The 26,214-nt window shown below is 36.0% G+C and overlaps 1 protein-coding gene across 2 annotated transcripts in view; it reads right to left on the bottom strand.

The window, feature by feature from the left end:
- MDGA2 (MAM domain containing glycosylphosphatidylinositol anchor 2) overlaps window positions 1–26,214 on the bottom strand; it is a 788,346-nt gene that overhangs the window by 299,052 nt on the left and 463,080 nt on the right. For both annotated transcript variants that reach the window (XR_008957193.1, XM_026513664.4), the window contains exon 4: window positions 4,555–4,751. Coding sequence is in view for 1 of the 2 variants with exons in the window: in XM_026513664.4 (XP_026369449.1) it covers window positions 4,555–4,751 (197 nt within the window). In the remaining variant the exon portion in view is untranslated. The remainder of the gene's footprint in view (window positions 1–4,554; window positions 4,752–26,214) is intronic.

Here is a 26,214-nt window from a genome sequence, read left to right on the forward strand (position 1 = left end):
GTCTCAACGAATTTCTAAAGGTTAAAATTGTTCAGAGTATGCTTTCTGATGCAGTGAAATTAGACTAGAAATTAATTCAAAACTAACTAGAAAATCACCAGCAGTTTGGAAACTAAATACATTAAGATGGATCCAGTTATAACATCATTCTCATTCACATTTCACTAAGCCTTCTTTAGTGGGTAAAGAGGGATGGAATTATAGAGAGTGACTCAAGAGTGCCTAGTAACTTGGACTCAGTTTTATTTGCACCACAGCTCGAAATCCAGACATCTCCATGGAAGTGCTGGCTCAACATTTAACACATATTTATTGAGAATCTTCCATGTGTCAGGCACTGTTCGAGTTGTTGGAAAGATAGAGTCTCTATAATTAGTGAGTTTATGTCCAAACACACAAAGGAGATAATTTGATGGATTCAGTGCTATGGGAAAAATAAAATAAAACCGGGTATTGGAAAAGTGTAACTGTGGGAGGGAAGGGATATTACTTCAGAGAGATCTGTCAGGGAAGGCTTTCTGAGGTGGCAAGTCTTCAGTGTTCAGTAGCCCCCTGCCATATAACCTAAGCAAATATGAGGAAGAATTAATAACATGGAGACCCTACACATAGACAAGGTTGGCTTCTCGGGATCGTGTGACCAGAACAGTGAGTGAAGTACAGATTAAGTAAGAGAGAACAAGGCAGAGCAAAGTCAAACATGACCTAGGTCACAATACATTATTTGGATTTATTCTAAATATTTGAAAGCCACTGGAGGGATTAAAGCAGAAAAAAGATTTTATTAGATTTACGTTTTTATTTATTTGTTTGTTTATTCATTTTTTGAGAGAGAAAGAGAGAGCGTGCATGCGCACTTGCATGAGGGTGGGGGGGGGAGAGGGCAGAGGGGGAGGGGAGAGGGAGAGAGAGAATCCCAAGCAGGCCCCATGCCAAGCAGGGAGCTCAATGCGGGGCTCAACCTCATGACCCTGAGATCACGACCTGAGCTAGAACCAATAGTCAGAAGCTTAACCGACTGAGCCACCCAGGTGCCCCAGATTTATATTTTTAAATGATCAGGAAGACGGGGTAAAAAAACATGGCAGCCTATTATTTCAATATTACAATATTCCATGGAGAGAGAATGAAAGTTGTGTGATACAGTTGGACTTGTGTGTATCAGGCCTATATGTAGTATATCACCTGTGGTATGATGTAAAACTACTGGTAATGTTTTATCTATGAAAAAACCAACATTCTCCATGGCTGTAAGAACTAAATTGTCCATGTGCTGCGATTTAAGAGTTTCTATCAGATTGGCCTACAAAAGACATTTGATATTAACAAATTAAGTACATTCATAATGTAGAATTATTGAAGCATTCTTTGCTGCAACATGAATTTTTAGGACAGATACAAATACATAATAGCTATTTCAGAGGGAGAGGTAAGCAACACAGTCAAGGAACCAGAGCAGGAAAGACATCTTTAAAAAGGAGCTAAACTGCAAATATCAACTACAGCAGGTGAATCCAGAACACAGAATTTGCAAGAAAAGTCTGTTTGTTTCTTAAATACTTTTTAAGAGAACTGACTTAGATGGTCTAAGCAGCAGAGTCACGAGCACAGCCACCAAGAGAAAGACTGTGTAATACAGCACAGTAAAGGCTGATACTTATATATAAGGAAGTATTGGTACTGAAATGTTCCAATTAAAAAGTTGTTGTTTTCTCATAAAAGAATGGAGGAAGAGAAAATAAAAATTACCTTTACAAGGCAGGAACAATAGCTTTAAGTTTGAGAGCTCTCTAAGATGGTTTTTTAGAGCAGCTAACAGAAACTAGAAACAGATTCAAAAGAATGAATGAAAAGTTTCATTGTGCTTGTTTAATAAACAAATCCCTAATTATTTTGAAAGTATAATTTCCCCCCCAGTTTGGACAGGGCCCATGTGTACATGTCCAAGAGATCAGACTGTCCTATAGGTAAGAAATGGCTATGCAGTGCTACCTCAGTACCTGTAGAAGTTATCATGTTTCACAAGATTCTAGAGGAAAACGTGTTTTCTAAATTTTAACAAGATACACATTCTAGGCAACCTATGGAATAGAAGATATTTGCAAATGAGATATCTGATAAAAGGTTAGGATCCAAAATACATAAAGAACTTTTAAAACTCAACACCCAAAAAACAAATAACCCAAATAAAAAATGGGCAGACACATGCCCGTTTCTCCAAAGCAGACATACAGATGGCCAACAGACACATGAAAAGATGCTTATCATCATTTATCATCTCAGAAATGCAAATCAAAACCACAATATGATATCATCTCACATCCATCAGAATGGCTAAATTCAAAAACACAAGAAATAGGTGTTGGAGAGGACGTGGAGATAAAGGAACACTCATGCACTGTTGGTGGGAATGCAAATTGGTGCAACCACTGTGGAAAACAGTATGGAGGTTCCTCAGAAAGTTAATAATAGAACTACTTTATGACCCAGCAATTGCACTTCTGGGTATCACCCAAATATAAGAACACTAATTCAAAGGGATCCATGCACCCCTGTGTTTATAGCAGCATTATTTACAATAGCCAGGATAAAGAAGCAGCCCAAGTGTCCATCAACTGATGAATGGATAAAGAAGATGTGGTATATATATGATGGACTATTACTCAGCCATCAAAAGAATGAAATCTTGCCATTTACAAGGACACTGATGGAGCTACAGAGTACGCTAAGTGAAATAAGTCAGTCAGAAAAAGACAAATACTATATGATTTCACTCATATGTAAAATTTGAGAAATGAAATAAGCAATAGGAAAAAAATAAGAGAGAGAAATTAAGAAACAGACTCCTCATTATAGAGAACAAACACATGGTTACCAGAGGGAGGTAAGTGAGGGGATAGGTTAAAAAGGTGGTGGGGATTAAGGAAGGCACTTGTGATGAGCATGAAGTGATACATGGAAGTGTTGAATTACTCTATTGTACACCTAAAACTAATATTACACTGTATGTTAACTAACTGGAATTAAAATAAAAACTGAAAAAAAACCCAACATGCATATTCAAAAAAAAAAAATTGACAATAGAAAAAAAATGGTAGGTGATCATTTATCTGATTTCTAAACCTTAAAGTCACCCAAGCAACTAAATACTGCTAACACATATTTTGTTAACTTTCTAACTAGGCAAATAATACCAGTAAAAACTGAAGGATGAATGATAGTATTGCAGAATGTATGGGGAAATTACGATCCTCTCTGTTGATAGAAAGCAGTTGATGCTGCGGTAACTGGAGTTGGGAGAGGGTCAGGTCAAAGCAGGCTGTGTCATGGTAGTCTCAGTATACGCAAGAATGGTTTTCCGAGCTTTATATCTTGGCAAGTCCCAGCTGTTCTATACCTTCAAATAGCAATATCTAAGTATATGCGATGTGTTCAGATGTTTCTGCATAATCATGCATTCTTCCACAGTTAATATCTAAATATTGGCAATTATATTACTTGAAAGAGGTCAGGACTCAGACACTACAAGAAAATGGTTTACTATATAAGGAAATATATTTAATGGTGAAAAAATGAGATGCTGGGAAATTCACAAACTCAGGACGACCTTCTATTATGACAGAGTTGAGAAGTGAAACGTATATTTATCTTTAATATTTTGTACTAGAATATTCATAATATATAGAATTTAGTTGTATATTGTCCTTTAACAGTCACATGATATCTCAAAAGCTACAGATAATGTGGTCAAATCCCTGTTTACCTTATTATCTATATTTTTTTCAAATTGTTATTCATGGGTATAATTATTTTGAATATTTTCCATAGACATTTTATTTAAATGTTTTTCTTTGTTAATTAGGTTTGTATTCCTTTCTAGTCACCAGAAAAGCTTTATAACAGCACTCAAGTAGTTTCACAAATTGCTGTGTCTTCAAGAATTACTAATTCTCCACTCTTGATATATATTATAGAAGAATATTTCATATCATCCACTCCATGTAAAATTAATTCAATTTTTTTATTAAATAAGTTAATGACAGTAGATAGTTTAGTTTTTATGTAATTAAGGCTCTATTATTAAGCTAAGTCAAAACCCAAAATGAACAAAAGAAATCAGAGACTTTCTCCTAAAACCACAGCCAAATGGATTTCAAGTAGATCTCTTCATTCCTTTAAAATGTATTTGCCATTGCAAATAGGAAACTCAAAATCTCTCCCTTTAAGAAATATTTTCCACAAAAAACAAAGCAGTCAGCAAATGTAAAATTATGTACTTTATAGTGAAACCTAAGTAAACCTATGTATAAAGAAATGCAAGTTAGGATACATTAACATTTTTTTTCAAATATTAACATTTTAATTTTAACTACCACATAAAAAATTAACACACTGTCTTTTACTATTTGAGTTATCTTATCTTTCAATCAAGAACATACTGTTTTTTAAAAGGTCAGAGTTGGAGAGACTCTTTTCAAATAGACATAATATTGCATGTTACCTGGATTAGGAACACATTGTAGCAGAATGGGGTATAAATACCTTAATTCCTACCTGGGTAAAGAAGGGTTCATAAATCTCAACTCCTTTATCAGATCCTTGTAGCAATACCTCCTGACCACGTCTCCAGCTGTACCGAACAGGTGGATTGGAATTGGCCACGCACCGGAGGAACACGGTTCTCTCATAGTAAAACTGTTCTTTAGCTTCACCTATACTCTGATGAACGGTTACTACTGGGTCATCCAAATCTAAAAAATAATAAAAACAAAAACAACCCAATGACACTGTTATGAATTATATGGCTTTCACAAGTATTACACATATAAAACCTAACCCAAGGTACATTTTCATAATTGATTTTATTGCTTATCACTAGACTCATTTTTTTTCATTTAGTTTATCGAACTTGTTTACAGAAAGTTCCAATGATAGGCAGTAAAGATAAATAATAGCTGTTTCCTAAGATCTCTGCTGGTTGAGACAGTACAAATGACTGTATTTCCAACAGAGCTCCATGAGAGAGATCGGAATCCAAGACCCTCTAATTCAAGAGATTAGCCAAACAATGAAACATAGTGACAGGGAAATAAATACCAAGCAGCTCAACTGACTCCCCTAACATACTTCTTTTCCAAACATTTATAATTGATATATTTAAAGCAATCAAAGAATTACATTTACAAATGCTTATCTTTATAGTAAGAAAATGTGGTCTTATACTGGGTTAGGTTTTTCCTTCATCTCAGATTTTCGCAGATTATATTCACTAATTTGAAATGGGCTAACAGGCATTAATATTTCTACTACTGGATATGGGGACTGAATTTTTGCCATCTTACATGCATTCTAAAGAAGGGATATATACCACAGTGGTTAGTAAACATTTCCTGGAAACAAAACAAAACAAAACAATAACTAACTATGTTGGGCTTCGTATGAACTTGGGTTCCTAGAGTCTTTCTCTCAACTGCCTGGTCCTGCCGCTGTGTGTAAAAGCAAAGACAGTAAGGAAACGAAGGGATGAGGAATGTTGCTGAGTTCCAGTAAAACTATTCACAAATGCAGGGGCCTCAGCCAGATTTGCCTCATGGGCCATAGTCTGCCATAGATTGCCAATCCCTGATCTACCATATTCCAGGTTCTTCCATTAAGAGAAGAAGAAATTAAGAAGTGAACTTGCCTTAAAACAACAACTGTATTGTATATTTGAAAGTTGCTAAGAGAGTAGATCTTAAAAGCTGTCATCACAGAAAACAACAACAAAAAAATCAGTACCTATGCATGGTGATAGATGTTAACTAACCTATTGTGCTGATCATTTTGCAATAGGTACAAATATTGAGTCATGGTGTTGTACACCTGAAACTAATACAATATGTCAATTACAGCTCAACAAAAAAAAAAAAAAAAAAAAAAAAAGGGAAAAAAATAACAAGCTCTTGGTTCCATGTACTAATATAAACTTAGCATATAGTTACTAAGTGTGCTATTAACATTTGCTGTATTTAAATATTAATTTCATCCAGGTTTGCCCTTTTTGGCTTTGTAACTGAAAGATTACTTAACATTTGTGGTCTTTAATTTCCTTATTGATAAAATGAGAATAGTAATGGTACCATACTATTAAGGCTGTTAGAGAATTTAGTGAGCTTAGTCCTTAAAGCCTTAGGCACATAGTAAATGCTCAATAAAAGTTAGCTGTTATTATTACTGTTATCATTATTGGGGTTTCATTTAGACTTCCATTAATTCTATGTTGTTTTCTTATCTTATCTCACCAATTCAGAATGCACTCAACTCTCATTTTAAATAGATAAGTGTCATTTTATCATTTGTTCAGGCTAGCAATTTTTTCTAAATGACAAATACTTTCAGGTGAACACTGAAGGGAAGCTACAATATTATATAAACATAAGAATAGTGCGGTGTGTGAGCATACGCTACCCTGACTATTTAAAAGGCACTGTTCTTTAGAAAAGATTTTCTGATGCATTAAAATAATAAAAAGCCAACAACAGTAGTGAAGTGATAGCTGCCCTAAGGAATCAAAGAACAGAATCCCAAATGTGCCCAGTGTTAAAAAAGTTTTTTCCAAATGTGAATTGCTTGACAGCCCTACTTAAATTTCTAGGTTTGCAACATTCTGAGTTGTTTTTTTTTTTTTTTTCACAACATTAGAATCTTTTCACAGCTACCTCAAAGGCCTCTAATTATAGTAGTATAAATTTACAGAACAACTGCTGCTTTTTTGGTAAAGTTTAAGGAAATTTTAGTTTCAATTCATTCTATTAGCTGTGCAAGGATATATGTTAACTGGCTTTAATAGTCAGTGTACTTAGGGATACCAGCATCATTATCGTGAAACATTTAAAGGCCTTTAAAATCTACAAAATATTCGCTTACTTGGTGATTAGTCCTTCACATACAAATCAAATCCTAAAGAAAATTGATTAGGTGAATTCAGCCTTCAATATTTGAAAAAAAGATACTGTGAGTTGACTGTAAACTATTTTTTTTCTTATTCAAAACAATTTCTTTTAGTCGTCTCATTTTTAGAAGATACGAGCTGTGTTATGTTGTAAAAACAAAATTCTGAAGCCAGGAAGTTTAGGAAGAAAACAGAATTGGGTGGTGATCAAGGCAACAATCATGACTCTCCTTGGAGTCCAAAGAGTTAATGTTATTGCACTTTACAGCACCCATTTATTGACCTCTACGGAGCTCTTTCCTTGTCGGGTGGTGGTGTCAATAGGCTCAGTCAGGAGGAGACCGAACCTGAACAAACATGTCAACATGCTCTTCTCCGATCTGTGTAAGTTTTGGGTCACTGGCCTTCTGAGAATCCAATCCTCTGACAATGGCTTACTGAACATTGTATTGGCAGAATTATCCGTTGGATTCACCCATGTTTAGGAATTTCTATTTCACAAAGCTCCTAAATGATATTTTTTTTAGATTTAAAAACAAACATGACAAAGACAAGATATCTTCTAGAAAAGTCAAATAATGGCATGCCTAAAAAATATATTTTATGCATGTGTGGGTGTGTACAGAAATACATATACACTTGCTTATAGTTTAATATACATTCATATACATCACCTAAAACAGTATATATGTTTAATATAAACTCTATACAGTATTACTGAATGTATACTGACTCTGTGTGTTTACCATAGGTCAGGTTTCTTGGAAAAGAGACTCTGAGACATCATTATGTGTGCAGGAAGTGTATTGGGAAGTACCTTCTGGATTAACACTCTGAGTGAAAGATTTAGGATTGTTGAGGAGAGTTGAGCGATGGCGCGGTTGCAACAAAGGTCTCTGTAGCTCTAGAGAAGCGACGGAGCTGTAATATCTCAGAGCTGTCCTGCCCTAAGGCAAGAGAGCTAAGCCTTAGACACCACCCCCTGCCCCATCGAGGAGTCCTTGCCTGTGTGCTATTCCTACCTAGGGGGCATGACCTTGGGAGGGATAGCTCTGTTGGTTTAGCGTAATTTCTAAAGAAGGATTTAGCTGCTAGCCATTAGCTGCTAAAACGCTCAGTGGCTGGAGGAACGAGTCCTTCAGTACCAAGGAAGGAAGGGGTCTGGCTGGTGCTCTGTAGCATCTGCTTAAACCCGCTTCCTAGGGATGATCATTCACTCTGAGAAAAGCTACTCCACGATGCTGGTTAACCACCTTTCCTGGGAAAACTATCACAAGAAACTGTGGTGACATGATACTCATCATCTCTTCCTACTGTTACCAGTCTCAATTGCTCTCATCCTGGGCTAGTACGTCTTTTGGTGTAAGTAGGTTACCTACTGCAGTTACCAGACCTTTGTCACTGAGGATTTTGAGCCCCAGGTCACCGTGTTCTTCTTTACTGATGAACTTATCTGTTTACCCCCAAAATTGGTCAGGAGAATACCAAGAAGTGATTCAGTGGATTATCTGGGTATCAACATAATACATGCTGTCTCACTCTGTAACTCTAGTCCTACCTCCTGCTGATCAAATGGGCCAGTTAACAGCCTCCAGGCTGGTGATTCCTCTTATCTCCTATTTCCTAACACAGGAAGCCTAAAGTAAATGAGTAGCAGCCATGGCTTAAAGATTAATGGGGCTCTTGCTATTTCACTTAATAGAAGCTTTTTTTCTCTTCTGAGAACTAGGACTTCTAAACTGGCAGGGCCCAGAGTTGTAGGAAGGGAAACACAGATTCCCCAAGTGGGTCACTGAATGATGGTAGTAAGTGGGGTCAGTCCTTGGTTTTGAACCTATGTATTCTACAGCAAAAAAGAAAAAAAGAAAAAAGCATTATATTGTAATGGTCATTGATTTAGAATGCATACTGTATCTCAGAGCTTAGCACCCCTTCCTTACCAGCCATTACCTCTCTGAGACTCAGCTGCCCCCTCCAAAAGCCATTCTATCACTCTAGTAAGAAGAATATATGACCAGAGAACCCCATGGCAATGTTCCCAATGCTATACCTTCACTGCTGCAAAATGTGCTTTTTATCCCATGAGTGGTTAGATGGGATCATGTGTTAAGAATAAAACATTCTAAAAGCCCTTGGATTGGGCTGCTGCTGACTGAGGTCAGCATAAGCATCCATACCCAGAATCCATGTCAAAATCAGTTCAAATGGTGCACTATCATTTTCAGAGGAAAAAAGGTTTAACTAATATAACCAACTTGCTACCATGGGACTGGTTGGAATTTTGAAGGATAGTACTTTTACCGTGTCAAATGTTGGTCTCTGTTGTCCAGGTTAGATACTCATGGTGGTGGTAGATACATCAGCCTTCATGGGAGAGGATCCATGGTTCAGGCTTATGCATAACCTCTGTCCCTACCATCGTGGCAATTCTATTCATAAGCCTATTGTGCTAGTGATGAGTAGCCAGGGACAGAAGCTGGTCGTTATCAACTGTCTGCACTACTCTGTCTACTTCGTTGTTTCGTGCTTCTGTGGTGGGTATTTTTTTGGTCCTCAATAATATTCACTCCCATAGGTCCATCAACATACTCGAACAGATCTCTTTCCACACAAAGTGGTTGACCAGGGACACCGCCCAAACCAAATTTCTGCCCCCTGGAAAGATGTTCCCTCATTCCTCTCCGGGACATCCCAGAACGGGGCTCTAGTGAAGCAGCAGTCCAGTTTTTGGGTTGCATACATATAATGAGCTGACCCATCATAAAATCAGCTTAGCCTTTTTTCTTCACCATCAACTTATAGGAGATCCACTCTGTGGCCAGATATGACCTGAGAAAAAGGAACTGGTAAAACATTACTAGATGCCATGAGGATCTGGGCACCTCCTTGTACAGCTTACTTGGGTCCTTGGGCCCTGGCCGTACCTTATCCTGTATTTACTACTACCATTTTACGATGAACTAGTGATGGGTCTGACCTATTTTATGGCTGGATGTTGGTAGATACGACAAAACCCAATGTGTGATTGGTGGTTCAGACCACATGGTCATTTGACGTTCCACATTCAGATACTTCATCCCTACCCATGCCCAGCAGCACACTAAGAGCACACTAAAGCAGCACACTTTTATGAAAGACGCATCATTCTTGACTGTAGAAAGCATGGTCTTACTAATAACAGTCCTAGAAATTCAGTTTGTAACTCTCCTATTAGTATTGCTATAAACCCCACACCTTTCCCAGCACTGATGGCTTATGTGACTCAAGCACCAGGGTCACTTACATCACAGCATGGGCATGCGAGAGAACCCTTTTCTACTTTGAGGTACAGTTGAAGTCAAAAGTTGAAGCCTTCCGAATCAACAGATAAATGGACTGAAATGGTATTTCCAAGTGTGGAATATGTTCTGGAACCCAAAGAGACTTAGCAGGCCCTGTGTTTCCTTCTGAAGGGTGGGAATTGTGAGATACAATAATTTGTGCTTTACTTTGGAGGGGTTATCCTGGTAAGATACATACAGCAGGATCTCTAAAATTTTACTAATACTGTGGACACCGAATCTTCATAGGCTTATTCCAATCCTCTGGATTATGCATGTCTTACCAAGATATCTAATGCACTTGCCAATCCTTGTTTATCTGGACGATGAACATGATCTCATTGATACAGTGGACCAATAACAAATTCAACAGAATGTCCAGATGGTCCATATGTCTTTGGGCTATGTTATGAAAGGGAGTGTGACAGTTAATTTAGCTTTAGGGCAAGACTGCAAATATATGCTATTGTCTGTCTCAAGTGACTGCAAATTATTTGCGATCTTCTTTCCTAACAGAAATGAAAATGAATGCATTAAGTATATTGCTGGACACATAGTATGTGTCTGAGGCCATGTCATTCTACTCTAGCAAAAATAGCTTATCTGGTATAAGCTGCAAAGACAACACTGCTTGGATGAATTTGTGGTAGTCCATTACCTTCTTCTTGGATCTCTCTGGTCTCATCAGGAGACAACACTGTCAATAAATGGAATATGACATGGACTGACACCAGCACATCTTTTAGGATTTTAAGGGTGGCATTAATCTCTGCTATTTCCCCTGAGATACAATACTATGTTCAATAAATCTCAGCTGAAAGTAGGGAAGTTCCAGAGGCTTCAACTTGGCCTTCTCACTAGGATAGCTCTTACCCCCAAAGCCAAGGAATCAATATGGAACCTCTGACAACTAGCAAATATGTCCATTCCAATTACACAATTGGAGACAAGATAAATGACAACAGGGTTCATCTATGGATTGGCAGGCCCAATGTGAGCCAGCCATACGCCACAATTCCATTTGTTACCTGGCACCTATATGCCCGACTCTAATAATATAAGGGCATGATAATTCTGTAGAATCTTAGGTATCGAGGTCAACTTAGATCCTTTGAACCACAGTCCCCAAAATGTTTCACAAGTTTGCTTTTCCTAGAAAATGGTTATTTAAGTGGATACAGGTTCTTTAAATAAAGACTTTGGAGAATCATTACCATATGCACTTGCTGTGATGTTGCAGGGTGCTTTCTAGTGAGTCAGTCTCATCTTCAGTCAAAAAGTTCAAGGTATGAAAATTACCTTAAGGGGAGCAACTGGGCCAGGAATCACAATGTTTAAAAACTATGTGACCATATTCAGTCTCCTGATCATCCACCTGATTTCTTTAATGACGTAGACTGGATAATATCCTTGTTGACTAGCCACTTACTTTGCCCTGGGGGATGCTATATTTTATTGTCCATGTCCACAGCTCTCTGTGAGTCGAGAGCCCTGGGTGCATTTTAACTAGCTGCTTATTAAGATAACTATGCCCAGCCTGGCTTGTGACAACTAAGCCCTGCCACCTAGATTCTATTACTTTGAGATCTTGGCGTTCCCATTCCTATCAGGGACCTTCATTCTGTATTAGCATCTCCTACCATCAACTTTTTCCTACAGAGAACAGTCACCTATGAGCTTCTCCATGATGCTTCATCTCCGTCATCAGCACATTCTTACTGCTTTAGGAGTGTCCTAAAAACCTTTACACAGAAGATAGTGAATGACTCTAACCGGTATATTCACTTAAGCATGTTCACATATCCGAGTCTTTTGACACCTTTTTCTACTGTATGCACAACAGCTCTGGCATTAATACTTCTTTTAATGGAAATGCTTCTTTCTCCAAGCTTCAACAGCTATTTAGCAGCACCAACTCTCTCCTTCTATCCTTGCCAAGATGTTACATTTTATAACATGGGAAAATACTATCATATCAATAAACTCTTATTCTCTATCCCCATATGATCTTATCCTCCGTCCCCAATCTTATTCAATCTTATTCTCCATCCCATTTGATCCAGCAGCCTCAGGATCCAATTCCATACATATTCTCCCAACTCCTGCTAGAAAATATTGGCTAGGGTCTGCCACTCATTTGAAGCATTGTCCCTTTCCAACCTTAGAGACACAACATTTCTGTGGCTATGTGATATCATCTATTGACCCTATATATTGAGCTGGAGGCCAGGAATGGAGGTGAGGGTATATCTTCAGAGGGGTATTACCATAAAAGGAAGAAGTTTCTTAACCATCTTTAAACAAGATGGACATGATATCCCTTAATTGGGAGGAATAGATCACTTCTGCAGGCCCAGAAGGTTTATGGAGAACTAAGTGTCAAGGTATCTGAGATCATTAACCCAAATGTACTTCACCCCCCAAGTCAGAGTTCCATTTGTTCTCAACCAAGTTTCAGAAACTGGCTTAGCTGATTTGTTGGGGCTAAGGATTCAAATTTCTGTAAAGCTCTACTAGGCTTTTAAATAAATCCTAAGCTTTATTATCAGCTTTTATGACCTCTGGCTAAAGAATATGAGAGTCTCTTTATATTCTGTCAAAGAGACCCTCTTATTCTCACACATAACCTTCAACTCATGACTATTCACACTCAGCCTTTCATTCTTTTCTCCACTGCATGACTAGAACCCAGCAGAAACTGATTTGATTGTCCTTATAATTATTGCTTTCCCCTGAATTCTTCTAAAGCCAAAGATACTGAACTCATAGTGCATTACCTTCTACTAGTACCTATCTTTGTTCACCATCAGTGAAGATTTTAACAATTTCACCACTACTGCTTTCAAGAGGTATCAGTGGTCCACCTACTACTAGAAATGGGGTCCTCTTTGTCAGCCAGTTAGTGGACTGATGGGTGATCTATATTTGTAACATTCTGTCTTAGAGTCTACTTCTGAGACCATATAGAATGATTCCTTGAAAATATGATTCTTTGATGAAGACATGCATTCAGGAAACTTATTGAAGAGTGCCCTCAGGACCAATTCCTGTGGTGGTTGGCCAAAAAAAAAAAAAAAGTAGGAAAGACTAGGCAGTGGGAGGATTTAAACTGTGATTCATCACTACAAAGTCTCCAGATGATCGAGAAGGAGCTCTGGAGTTGGGATGGACTTTCAGAGTTGTCCTGCAGAGTGTTCTATAAAGGACACTGATCAGTCACTGGGTTAGGGCTTCCCCGGTGAGAAGGCTTCCAGATGAGGATAATTTCATGAGAGGGATTCACTTGAAAGTCAACATCTTTCAACATGCCCAGGATTTAGACAGCGTACTTGCTATGGAGTTTTATCCAAGGAGCCTGAGGTTAACATTTCTAATTTTCTCCAGTCTTTATATATAGTTCAAGTAATATAAGATCTCTCTGTATATTTATTAATATTCAGTTTCCATTCTAAATGGCTTTGATAATATTTCTGTACTACTTTCTGTTATTGTTAGTATTTTATCTACAATTATTTCTTCTCTTTAAAATAAACCTTTTAAAAATTTTATAGGCTGAGTATCTGAAATTCAAACACATAGAGATGATATTCATTGACAAATGTAAAATATTCTTTGAAGTAAAGAGAATATGATTTTTATTATTTAAGAGGCCAAAACTCTTCACATTTATGAAATAATATAAATCACTGATATATGATCTGATATATGGATATTTGCTTTGAATACATGTTAGTAACACAGCATGGTTTTCTATAAAATATATCTATGTGCATATAAGATCCATATCTTAATTATGTTTGTATTCCTACAAGCTGACATAATGGACGTAAGTGCTCAATAATGATCTAATGTATTAATATAAAGAAGATTGATCTGTAGCTGATACGATCAATGTCAGTATTCAGCAAGGCTACCCACACATATGATAAAGTTTTCTAAGGAAAATTAATTTCTTCCCATATATAGAACAACTACCGTGTCTAACTGAAATAATTTTCTAGAAACTTTCTCTTTGGCTGATTAAACATGTCAGGAACTGCCAAATTCAAGTCATATACATACTTATGATGATATAAGCTACCTTTCTTAACCCTAGAAACTTAACATGAACTGAACAGGGTGACTGATTAAATACAGGGCTGAGTGAAAGGAGGGAGTTTAGGAAGGACTTGGCTTGGGCGGGTGGGTAGACAGTGCACTAACAGAAACATGAAATGTAAAGTAAACCTATTCCTGGACAGAGGAGGCAGGGGAGATTATGAAAGGTGAAGACATTGTTTTTGTTTAAATCATGCTAAATTTAAATCATGCTGAAGCACATATTGTTCTCCTAGTTACAACGTACATCAACTGTGGGCAGAATAAGAAGTCTGGGCTACAGATACGGATTTGTGAGTCATCAATTCGCTGTGTGAGGGATGAGACCATTCAAGGAGTGTGCAGAACGAAGAGATGGACGGTCCAAGGAGAGATCCCTGGGCAACACCAAGTGGAGGAAAAAAGAAGAGAAACATTAGGAAAAAAACTGAAGAAAAAATGATGAGACAGGTAGAGACAAATCAATGGGAAACAAAATAATTTAAAAAATAATTCCACTGCCGTGGAGGAGTTGGAAACCAGAATAAATGGTGAAGAGATCAAGGTAAGAATAGAACTGAAAAGTGACTTTAAGTTTGGCAAGAAATAGATCACTAGTGGCCTTTACCACAGTTCTGTCAGAGGAGTGGAAGAACCAATAGTCATTTTCCTGCGCCTTAAAACAGTGAAAGCCAGTGAAAATATGGGGAGATTCATAGATATAATCCTTTCAAGGAAGTTGGCTCTGGCAGGAAAGGGCTAGAGGAGTAGCTAGAGAACAGCATGTGATCATAGGAGTTCTGCTCTGTTTTCATTGTTTTGTTTTCTTCTAAGCTGAGAAATACATATTTAAGTCCAAATAAGGAAAGCCAAGAATTTATAAGGAAAAAAAAAATAATAAGACAACAGGGAGCTTTATGAAAATGGTCAATATGTGAACTAGCTATTTTAATGGTATAATTACATGGATTTTAGAAAATGATTTTATTTAATTATTTGTGAGAGAGAGAGAACAAGCACCAAGAGGGTAGGGGCAGAGGGAGAGGGAAAAGCAGACTCCCCGCTGAGCAGGGACCCCGACGCAAGGCTCCATCCCAGGACCCTGGGATCATGACCTGAGCCGAAGGCAAGCACTTAAGCAACTGAGCCACCCAGGCACCCCTAGTTACATGACTTCTTACCACTTGAATCATTTAAGACTTATCAGTAGTGTGTCCCTGTTTTTAGGAGGTGTTCACCCAAGCTTCCAATCTTTTAGATTAGAAAACTTAGAATTATTTTTGACCCCTCCCTATTTTTTTTATAAAGTTATAGATTTTCTACCTTAAAAAAATCCAAAAGTAGTGCTTTATATATTCAGTAGTCCTGTTTGACATAAGGTTCACTAAATCGTGGGAACATTTGTTCTCTCAACTTAAACTGGGATACTCTAGTGACATGAAAGAGTTAATTCATCTCCCAGCATGTGCAGGCACAATTAATCTACGTGCTTATGGCTAATCAGTTATTAACTGCCACTGAAGTCACGGGGTATACTTACAAGTTAAAGAATCAATTAATCTCAAAAATAATCACAGCAGAGGCATGTTTTCCACAGGGCTTTATTCTACCACTTGGTCCAATTTTTCTGTCTTTAATCTTTGAATTAAACCAAATGAATCTGAAAACCCAGATGGCAAAGACACTAAATACCGTACTGGATGTCATCTTCCCCTCTGGGAAGTTCTAGAAATCTTAAGAATCTTATGTAGAAAAAAAAATTGTACTATGTTTTCTCAAGGAATATAACCCCTCAATACTCTTGGAGGCACTAAAACAAGTATATTATTTCTCAGTTTATGGGTAAGAATTTATGTTACTATTATAACTATAGGATGACTGTACAGAACAATAAATAATGGTAACTAACCTGAATAAATTCAGTTGTCTTGAAGCTATACAACAAATAAACTTATTAACGAATGCTTAGATGAAATTAATAATCAAGCACGAGGTACTTCATTATAAACAAAGCATCAATATCAATGATTTGCAGCACGTTCTGCAGATAGCAACACAAACGCACCGTTTTCTTAGATAAATCTATGAGAAATTTTGTACAAGTATTGATGACAAGAAAAGTTTAAAGCTTTCTCTACATAGTGTTTTCTGTACAATGACAAATTTTATCTGATAACCCATAAAAGAAAACAGACAAAAAATGAGTACTTGACACCAAATTCTCAAAATGGGACATTCATAAGAGCAAAGCTATCTATAATATTTAGGCTCATTCTGGTCTGAAATTTTGTTCTTACAGATCTACTTACACAGATTATACTGCATCTTCTGCAATTTTTAAATTTTAGTAAGTTTATTTTAATTTCAGTATAGTTAACATACAGTGCTATATTAGTTTCAAGTGTGCAGTATAGTGATTCAGTAATCCTAAACATTGCTCAATGTTCGTCATGATTAAGTGTACGTTTTAATCCCCTTCACCTATTTCATCCATCTCCTTACCCACAATCCCTTCAGGAACTACCAGTTTGTTCCCTACAGTCAAAAATCTGTTTCTTGGTTTGTCTTTCTCTTTTTCCTTTGTTAATTTGTTTCATTTCTTAAATTCCACATGAGTGAGATCATATGGTATTTGTCTTTCTTCGACTGACTTATTTCGCTTACCATGATTATTTCTAGCTCCACCCATGTTGCAAATGGCACAATTTCATTCTCTTTTATGGCTAATATTCCTCTGTGTGTGTGTGTGTGTGTGTGTGTGTGTGTGTGTGTTTAACTTCTTCTTTATCCATTCAATTATTGATGGATACATGGGCTGCTTCCATAATTTAACTATAGTAAATAATGCTGTAATAAACATAGGGGTGCATGTATTCTTTTGAATTAGTGCTTTTATATTTTTTGAGTAAACACTCAGTAGTGTGCTGCTGTATCATAAGGTAGTTCTATTTTTAAATTTTTGAGGAACCTCCATACTGTTTTCTACAATGACTACACCAGTGCACTCCTACCAACAGTGCATGAGGTTCCTTTTTCTGCACATCCTTGCCAACACTTGTTGTGTCTTGTGTTTTTTATTTTAGCCATTCTAATGGGTGTGAGGTGATATCTCATTGTAGTTTTGATTTAGCATTTCTGTGATGATGAGTGATGCTGAGCAACTTTTCATGTGTCTTTTGGCCATCTCTATTTCTTCTTTGGAGAAATGTCTGCTCATGTCTTCTCATTTTTAATTGGATTATTTGTTTTGGGCGTGTTGAGCTGTACCACTTCTTTATATATTTTGGATACTAACCCTTTATCAAATACATCATTTGCAAATATCTTCTCACATTCAGTAGGTTGCCTCTTAGTTTTGTTCAATGTTTCCTTCACTGTGCAGAAACTTTTTATTTTAATGTAGTCCCAATAGTTTATTTTTTTCTTTCTCTTGCCTCAGCAGACTTATATATAGAAAAAGGTTGCTATGGCCAATGTCAAAGAAATTACTGCCTGTGCTCTCTTCTTGGATTTTTATGATTTCAAGTCTCACATTTAGATCTCTAATCCATTTGGAGTTTATTTTTGGGTAGGTATAAGAAAGTGGTCCAGTTTCATTCTTTTGCATATAGCTGATCAGTTTTCCCAAAACCATTTGTGGAAGATAACAGTTTTTCCAATTGCATATTTTTATCTCCTTTGTCAAAGATTAACTGACCATATAATTGTGGGTTTGCTTCTGGGCTTTCTATCCTGTTCCATTGACCTATGTTTCCGTTTTTCTGACAGTACCATACTGTTTTTATTACTATAGCTTTGTATTACACCTTGAAATCTGGAATTTTTATTCCTCCAGCTTTGTCTTTCTTTTTCAAGATTGTTTTGGCTATCTGGGATCTTTTATGGCTCCATACAAATTTTAGGATTATTTTATCTAGTTCTGTGAAAAATGATGTTGGTATTTTGATAGGGATTGCATTAAATTTGTAGACTGCTTTGGGTAGTATGGACATTTTAACAATATTTGTTCTTCCAATTCATGGGATATCTTTCCATTTGTGTCATCTTAAATTTCTTTCATTAATGTTTTATGGTTTTCAGAGTATGGGTCTTTCAGTTCCTTTGTTAAGTTTATTCCCAGGTATTTTATTATTTTTGGTGGAACTGTAAATGTCTTTGCTTTCTAATGTCTCCGTTGCTTCATTATTAGTGTATAAAAATGCAATGGATTTCTGCACACTGATTTTTATATTCTGTAACGTTACTGAATTCATTTATCAGTTCTTGTGTGTGTGTGTGTGTGTGTGTGTGTGTGTGTGTAGTCTTTAGGGTTTTCTATATACAGTGTTATTTCATCTCCAAATAGTGAAAGTTTTACTTCTTCCCTATCAATTTGAATGCATTTTATTCCTTTTTCTTGTCTAATTGCTGTGGTTAGGACTTCCAGTACTATGTTGAATAGAACTGGTAAGAGTGGACTACCTTGTCTTGTTCCTGATCTCAGGGAGAAAGCACTCAGCTTTTCACCATAGAGTATAACGTTAGCTGTAGGTTTTTCATATATGGCCTTTATTATGTTGACATATGTTCCCTCTAAACCTACTTTGTTGAGGTTTGTATCATTAACGGATGTTGTACTTTGTTAAATGTTTTTTTCTGCATCTATTGATATGATCACGTGGTTCTTCTTTCTCTTTTCAATGTGATGTATCACCTTGATTAATTTGCAAACATTGAACTACTCTTACATCCCAGGAATAAATCCCACTTGATTGTGGTGAATGATTTTTTTAATGTATTGGATTTGGTTTGCTAATATTTTATTGAGGATTTTGCATCTATGTTCATCAGAGATATTGACCTGTAGTACTCTCTTCTTGTAATGTTTTTATCTGGATTTGGTATTAGGGTAATGCATGCCTCATAGAATGATTTTGGAAGTTCTCCTTCCTCTTCTATTTTTTGTAATAGTTTGAGAAGAATAGGTACTAACTCATTTAAATGATTGATAGAATGCACCTGTGAAGCTCTGCTCCTGGACTTCTGATTGTTGGGAGTTTTTGATTACTGATTCAATTTCATTACTGGTAATTGGTTCATTCAAATTTTCTATTTCTTCCTGATTCAGTTTTGGGAGGTTATGTTTCTAGGAATTTATCCATTTAAGTTGTCCAATTTGTTGCCATCTAATTTTTCATAATATTCTCTTATAATCCTTTGTATTTTTGTGGTGCCAGTTTTATTTCTCCTCTTTCATTTCTGACTTTGTTTGAGTCCTTTTTTTTTTTATGAGTCCATCTAAAGGCTTATCAATTTTGTTGATATTTTCAAAGAACCAGCTCCTGGTTTTACTGTTCCGTTCTACTGGGTTTTTTGTTTTGTTTTGTTTTTTATATCATGTATTTCTGCTCTAATCTTTATTATTTCCTTCCTTCTGTTAGTTTGGGCTTTTTGTTTGTTTTGTAGCTCCATTAGGTGTAAAGTTACATAGTTTTTTTGAGATTTTTCTTGCTTCTTGAGATAAGATTATATTGCTATAAACTTCCCTCTTAGAACAGCTTTTGCAGCATCCCAAAGATTTTGGACTGTTGTGTTTTCACTTTTCATTTGTATCAGTGTATTTTTTTATTTCCTCTTTGATTTCTTGGTTGACTCCTTCATTGTTTAGTGGTATGTTATTGTGCTTCCATGTATTCGTGCTCTTTCCAGATTTTGTAGTTGATTTCTAGCTTCATAGTGTTGTAGTCAGAAAAGATGCATGGAATGACTTCAATCTTTTTTTAAATTTGTTAAGACTAATTTTGTGGCCTAATATGTGATCTATTTTGCAGAACGTTCACTGTGTACCTGAAAAGAATGTGTGTTCTGTTGTTTTAGGATGGAATGTTCTAAATATATCTGTTAAATCCATCTGGTCTAATGTGTCATTCAAAGCCACTGTTTCCTTGCTGGTTTTCTGTTTGCATGATCTACCTACTTATGTTAAGTGGAGTGTTAAAGTCTCCTACAATTATTGTATTATGGATCACTTCCTTTATGTTTGTTATTAACTACTTTAAGTGTTTGGTTGCTCTCATGTTGGGTGCATAAATATTTATAATTGTTATATCTTCTTGTTCAATTGTGCCTTCATGATTATACAGTGCCTTCTTTGTCTCTCGTTAGTCTTTCTTTTAAATACTTTGCCCCATATAAAAATTGCTATCCTGGCTTTCTTTTCACATCCATTTGCATGATCAATGTTTTTCCAACCCTTCATTTTCAATCTGCATGTGTCTTTAGATCTGAAATGAGGCTCTTGTAGGAGGTACATAGATGGGTCTTGTTTGTTTGTTTGTTTGTTTTTATCCATTTTGTCACCCTATGTCTTTTGACTGGAGTGTTTAGTCCATTTACATTCAAAGTAATTATTGATAGGTATGTATTTATTGCCAATTTGTTACTAGTTTTATGGTTGTTTTTGGTTTCTTTATTCCTTTCTTCTCTTGCTCTCTTTTCTCATAATTCGTTGGCTTTCTTTGGTGATATACTTGGATTCCTTTATCATTATTTTCTGCATACCTATTACTGGTTTTTGGTTTGGGATTACCATTCAGTTTCTATGCAACATCTTCTGTATACAAGTCTATATGAAATTGATAGTCGCTTAAGTTTGAACCCATTTGTTACTCCTCTCCCTCCTACATTTTAGATATATACTGTCCTACTTTATATCCTTTTATTTTGTGAGTCTTTTCACTGATTTTTATAGATATACTTAGTTTTACTGCTTTTCTGCTTCCTAATTTCCCTACTCTTGCTTATGGTCTTTCCTTTCCACTCAGAGTCCTGTGTAACATTTCTTGCAGGGCCAGTTTAGTGGTTATGAATTCCTTTAATGTTATCTGGGAAACTATCCTTCTATTCTGAATAATAGCCTTGCTGGATAGAATATTCTTGGTCACAAATTGTTTCCTTTCAGCACTTTGAATTTATCATGCCACTCTCTTCTGGCCTGAAAAGTTTCTGCCGAAAAATTAACTGATAGCCTTATGGGGTTTTCCTTGTATGTACATGCTTCTTTTCTCTTGCTGCTTTTAAAATTCTCTATCACTACTTTTTGCCATCTTAATTATTATGTGTCTTAGTGTAGACCTACTTGGATTAATTTTATCAGAGGATCTCTGTGCCCCCTGGATCTGGATTTGCTTCCTTCCCCGGATTGAGAAAGTCTTACGTTATTATTTCTTCAAATAAATTTTCCACCCCCTTGTCTTTCCAAATATTCTAGAACTTTTTCCCTAGTCCATATATATAATTAAAATATTTTCTATTTTATAATTTATCTGCACATTTTAAGTTTACATCAGTAATTTTATTTTTTAGAACATTTCCTAGAAATTGAAGACAATCTAAAAAACAATAGTGCAAACAAGCATAAATATTTAGATCATAATTTTAACTGAAATTATTTTAGATTTCTCTTTTTTTCATTTAGGCAAAATTTAAATTGAATATTCTTGATTTGAGTAGTTTCTTCTCTACTTCTTATTTAGAGATTTGTTTTTAAATTAGGAAGGGCTGTAAAAATGTATTAAATGCTTTTTAAACATCTATTGGTAATGTGCTTATACATTTTTAGATAATGAGACATCTTTGTATTCCTTTAATAGATTTTTTTTGGTAATATTTATTGTACTTTTATTCTACTGGTTAATTTATTTGTTAAATTTTATCCAAAATTTTTGCATTCACTCTGCCATAAAAAATCATCTATAATTCTCTCTTTCTTTTGTTCATTGGAGCAAAAGAAATCTATATTGGATAGCTAATTTAACTTCATGATTATAAAAAAATATCTCTAGTTAATGAATATGGTTTTGTATTCTAAGTATGTTTTTCAATAAGTTGTACTATCTATGCTAACAAAATCATTAATGCTAATATAAGTCTAATGTCTACGGAAAACAAAATCCTAATATATAGCATTATATAATTTTGTTTTTCTCCATTATTTAGATTTTCAGGAATTGAGTCTGAAAATGTACACTTTAATAATAAATTAAAATTTTAATTATAATTTAGTGAATTGTGTGGAAAATTTCATAAATATATTTTCCATATGACAGTATATTTTGCATAAACTAACAAGATAAATAGTCCAGATAGCATTGTTGTCCCTAAAGACAGATATTCAGATATTTATAAGCCAAATTAATGAAGAAGTACCTCAATTCACCAAGCCTATATAAAGGGGACGGGTGTGTCTAAGTTGAAATTTTATACTCTTTTGGTAAAAAATATTTGCAAATAATAATGAATACTGACGAAATATTATGAACTCTTTCCTTAAACACATTTCCCCCCTTAACAGCCATCTATTATACATAATAGAAAAATAAGGAAAAGTACAAGAAAGGAAGTAAAAATAAATCCATTGCTTTGAATTGGGAGTTATTAATGCAAAGATTAGGAACTATGGAGGGTCCATTCCCCGGGCATGTGACAGAGGTAGCAACAACAATATTGAGTTTCCTGGGCAGGAGGGGTAACTGTGCTAGTGACAGCATCCTGCGTTGAAGGAACAACAGCAGGACATGTTATGAAATTCAGTGTACTGTAGCCACAGAAATGGCAGACCTGATTCGTGGAGGGACTGGGGGCTGGGCTGCTCCATGTTGTTTAACCTTATTTGTCCCTGATTGCTTTCTAAATCTCATTCTGGAGACTGAAAACAAACCTACAAAATTTAATTTTATTCATTCATTCATTTAGTTAAAGTTAGCCAGTTAGAAGAGTTGAACTTTGTTCTTTGCCTCCTCCCTTCTACCCTCATAGCTACAGGGGCTCATCTTTTCAGGGTTATAGACATGACGATGATTGGAGAAGTGGTAAGAGAAAATGGGGCCTTGTCTTTTGTAGATGGAAGAAGTCTGCAGATCTTAGGGTAGAACTACTGAAGTCCCCCTCATTGACTAGAGGAAAGAAAGAAGCATAAACTTCTTATCCACCTGTAGGAACAATGAAGCACTAGCAATTAAAAAAAAAAAAAAAATCCCTGTCTTCGATCCCTAGGTTCCAATCTCAACTGCTTATACCACTGAGGTGGGGAATTTTCCCCACCATCAGCATAGACGGTCTACCAATTCACTTTGCCAAAGGTACCTGGCGACTTCAAGGCTGATATCAGCCTTTAGGTCTCTGCCAAAACTGATGGACAAAGAGACAATGCAAAGGAGCATTCTGTTACTTTTGCAACTATGAGCCCTCACACAGAGCTTTGTGGCCTTCTGATAAACTTTTTCCCCAAACCGAGCCCCTTATTTACTGATAGGCACAATAAAAACACACATTTTTATCCTAGTTGATTTCATATCTAAGAATAGTGTTGGTGGCTAAATATCAAGACGGCTCCATTTTTGTAGGTCAGTATACACCTTCTGCTTTAAGTCTTGATTTCTTCAGTTTTATAAGCAGCTCTGCTTACTATTTTAATCTTTAATCTATCCTTACATACATTTTAGAAAGATGTAATCCAATGATAGCTAACATGTATATAGTATACTTAGCTCATCATTCCAAAAATATGTATTTCTAGATATTTAATTATTCATTTATTCATCTTCTCATAGGAAAAACAATGCACATTTTCCTTTTTTTTTTTTAACAACACCAGTTATTTCTTCCATGATACAAGCATCAGCATCTCCTGGTATTGAGCAAGACAGCTTCAGTAGCACATTGTAAAACAACGGGTCATTAGAATTGAAGAACGATACCTCAAGATGAGAAATAACTGAGAGGAACCTGTACCTGTTCCAGATGACAAAGCCTGAAGGAGCAAACACTTGGAACAAATCATTATTTAAAAAAAAAAAAGAAAGAAAGAAAGGAAAAAGAAAAAGCAAAATTATGAACCAGCTTGAGAAAAACCTCACCTGAGGTAAAGAATGTTTTCAACACAAGTCCGGTGCTGACCTGATGGTACAAATAAATAAATAAAATAACTAGCTTTGTACCTCCCACTGATAGCAAATGCTCCTCATTCTAATTATTAATTTAAAAACTAATCAACAGGGGCTCCACACAGGCAGACAAGACAATTTGTGTCTAGAATATATCAGGCAATCAAGTAAGTATCCAGCATATTGGATTCTGCTTATAGCTGCAAATCCTAACAGTCTGGACTTAGCTTTCTGAAAATTGGGAGAAATTAACAATACTCTCAAATGTAGTCCCTGACCAGTCACTATTGGCAAGCTCTAATTGTGAGAAGCCACCCCCTATTATTTCTGAAGTTGATACCTATTTAAAAAGAAACTGGATGAAACCAATTCTAATTAAAGTTGAGTAAGAATCAATTTAACTTGCTCATTACAAAGAGAACTGGGTAATCACCCAGATCTCTGCTTTGGTCTTTACTAATAATATTACAATTTAAGGCAAGGGACTTAACCTTTCTCTGCACCCAAGTCTTCTTTTTACCTATTCTCTGCTGTGGGAAGCACCTTTCAGCCAGCTGATTGTGAAAAGCAGGAAGGACTTTTTGGCTGAGAAGAGATGGGGAAGAGCCCTGGAGGTTTAACAGGAGGAGAAAATCCACAGTAGTGGGCATTCTTCTCCCAAGAGACAAAGAAGTAGAAACACAAAAGGGGCAAGAATAGCAGAACGGAGGTTATTTACAAGCTACTGGCGGTGCTGTGATTGAGTCACACATCTCTGGGACATCAGATTAGAGGTGCTAAAACATTTTCTAACCACATATGTAAGCATCTCAGGGAGTTATTGGAAATATTTAGGAAGATGCATGGTTGTATCTATTTTTTATTGCATATTTCAATTAGACAAAATGTACAACTCCAGTGGATTTAGCCACGTGTGTTGTTTGCAAATAAGTATCTCTACTATTTCTCTATTCTCGACTGACCATCCTCAGTATATTAGATATCTGTAAGATATTAGATATCTGTAAGACCTGTGCATCTGTAACTTCCCTGGATGCCGTGGGATTAGCTCTACATTTATTTAATTGACAATTGTCTTTCTTTCTTTGCCATTTCTGTTTGCTTTTCCTTTTATGGGATTTCTAAGACAACTGTTTTTTGTTTGTTTATTTGTTTTTTCAAACAGACTAATAGCAACCCTTTGCCACTTAAACAAAAAAAGATATAGTAATGTCCATCAAAATAATGGAAATTTCAGGAAAAATATCATAACTATCAGAGTTGTTACCAGATTAAGTGTGACTTCACAATGTCCATGTCCTGCTTCATGCCATCCCCCTTCTTTTATCTGTTGTGTGGCTCTCTATGGATCCACCATTCACATTTCCCAAAACATACAAGAAAAGGAAGTAAGGTATGTTCTCCTGTTGGAAATGATAAAAGAATCTAAGTTTGGTGGTCATGAGGACTCAAATAATTAATTGTGGTCATATTGTTTCTGCCAAACCAGAGGCTGTCAATCAAATGATGGTCACTTATTTATGAATTAGTGAGGAGGGGTGGGATCTCTCCATACTAGTTTACATATAATTCCTAGCAAGGAAATAATAACAAAGTCAGCTATTGGCAGGACTTCAAGCCAAAGGAAAAAAATCAGAAAATTGAAATTTTCACTTTCAACACTGAGTGATAATCAGATATAGAAGGGAGGGCCTGAAGTTACCAAAAAATAAAGGGTTTTTTTTCTTCATTTGTTTATCTAAGGAAAACAATCACATTTCTTTTTCCCTTTTTTAAAGCTATTTCACAATATTGCTTTGGACTAGAAATCAAGGTCATGATTCTGCTTATAAGGCAAGGTGGACAAACGCAAAGGTCTGAGAATGAAACTGTCAGGCTTATGGATACATCCGTGTGTGTGTGGATGTTCCCGGTATGTGAAGAAAGTCTTACAGTCTATCCATTATTTATATTAGAGAAAAAT

The sequence above is a fragment of the Ursus arctos genome, unplaced genomic scaffold (genome assembly GCF_023065955.2).
Source record: "Ursus arctos isolate Adak ecotype North America unplaced genomic scaffold, UrsArc2.0 scaffold_37, whole genome shotgun sequence".
Lineage (NCBI taxonomy): Eukaryota > Metazoa > Chordata > Mammalia > Carnivora > Ursidae > Ursus > Ursus arctos.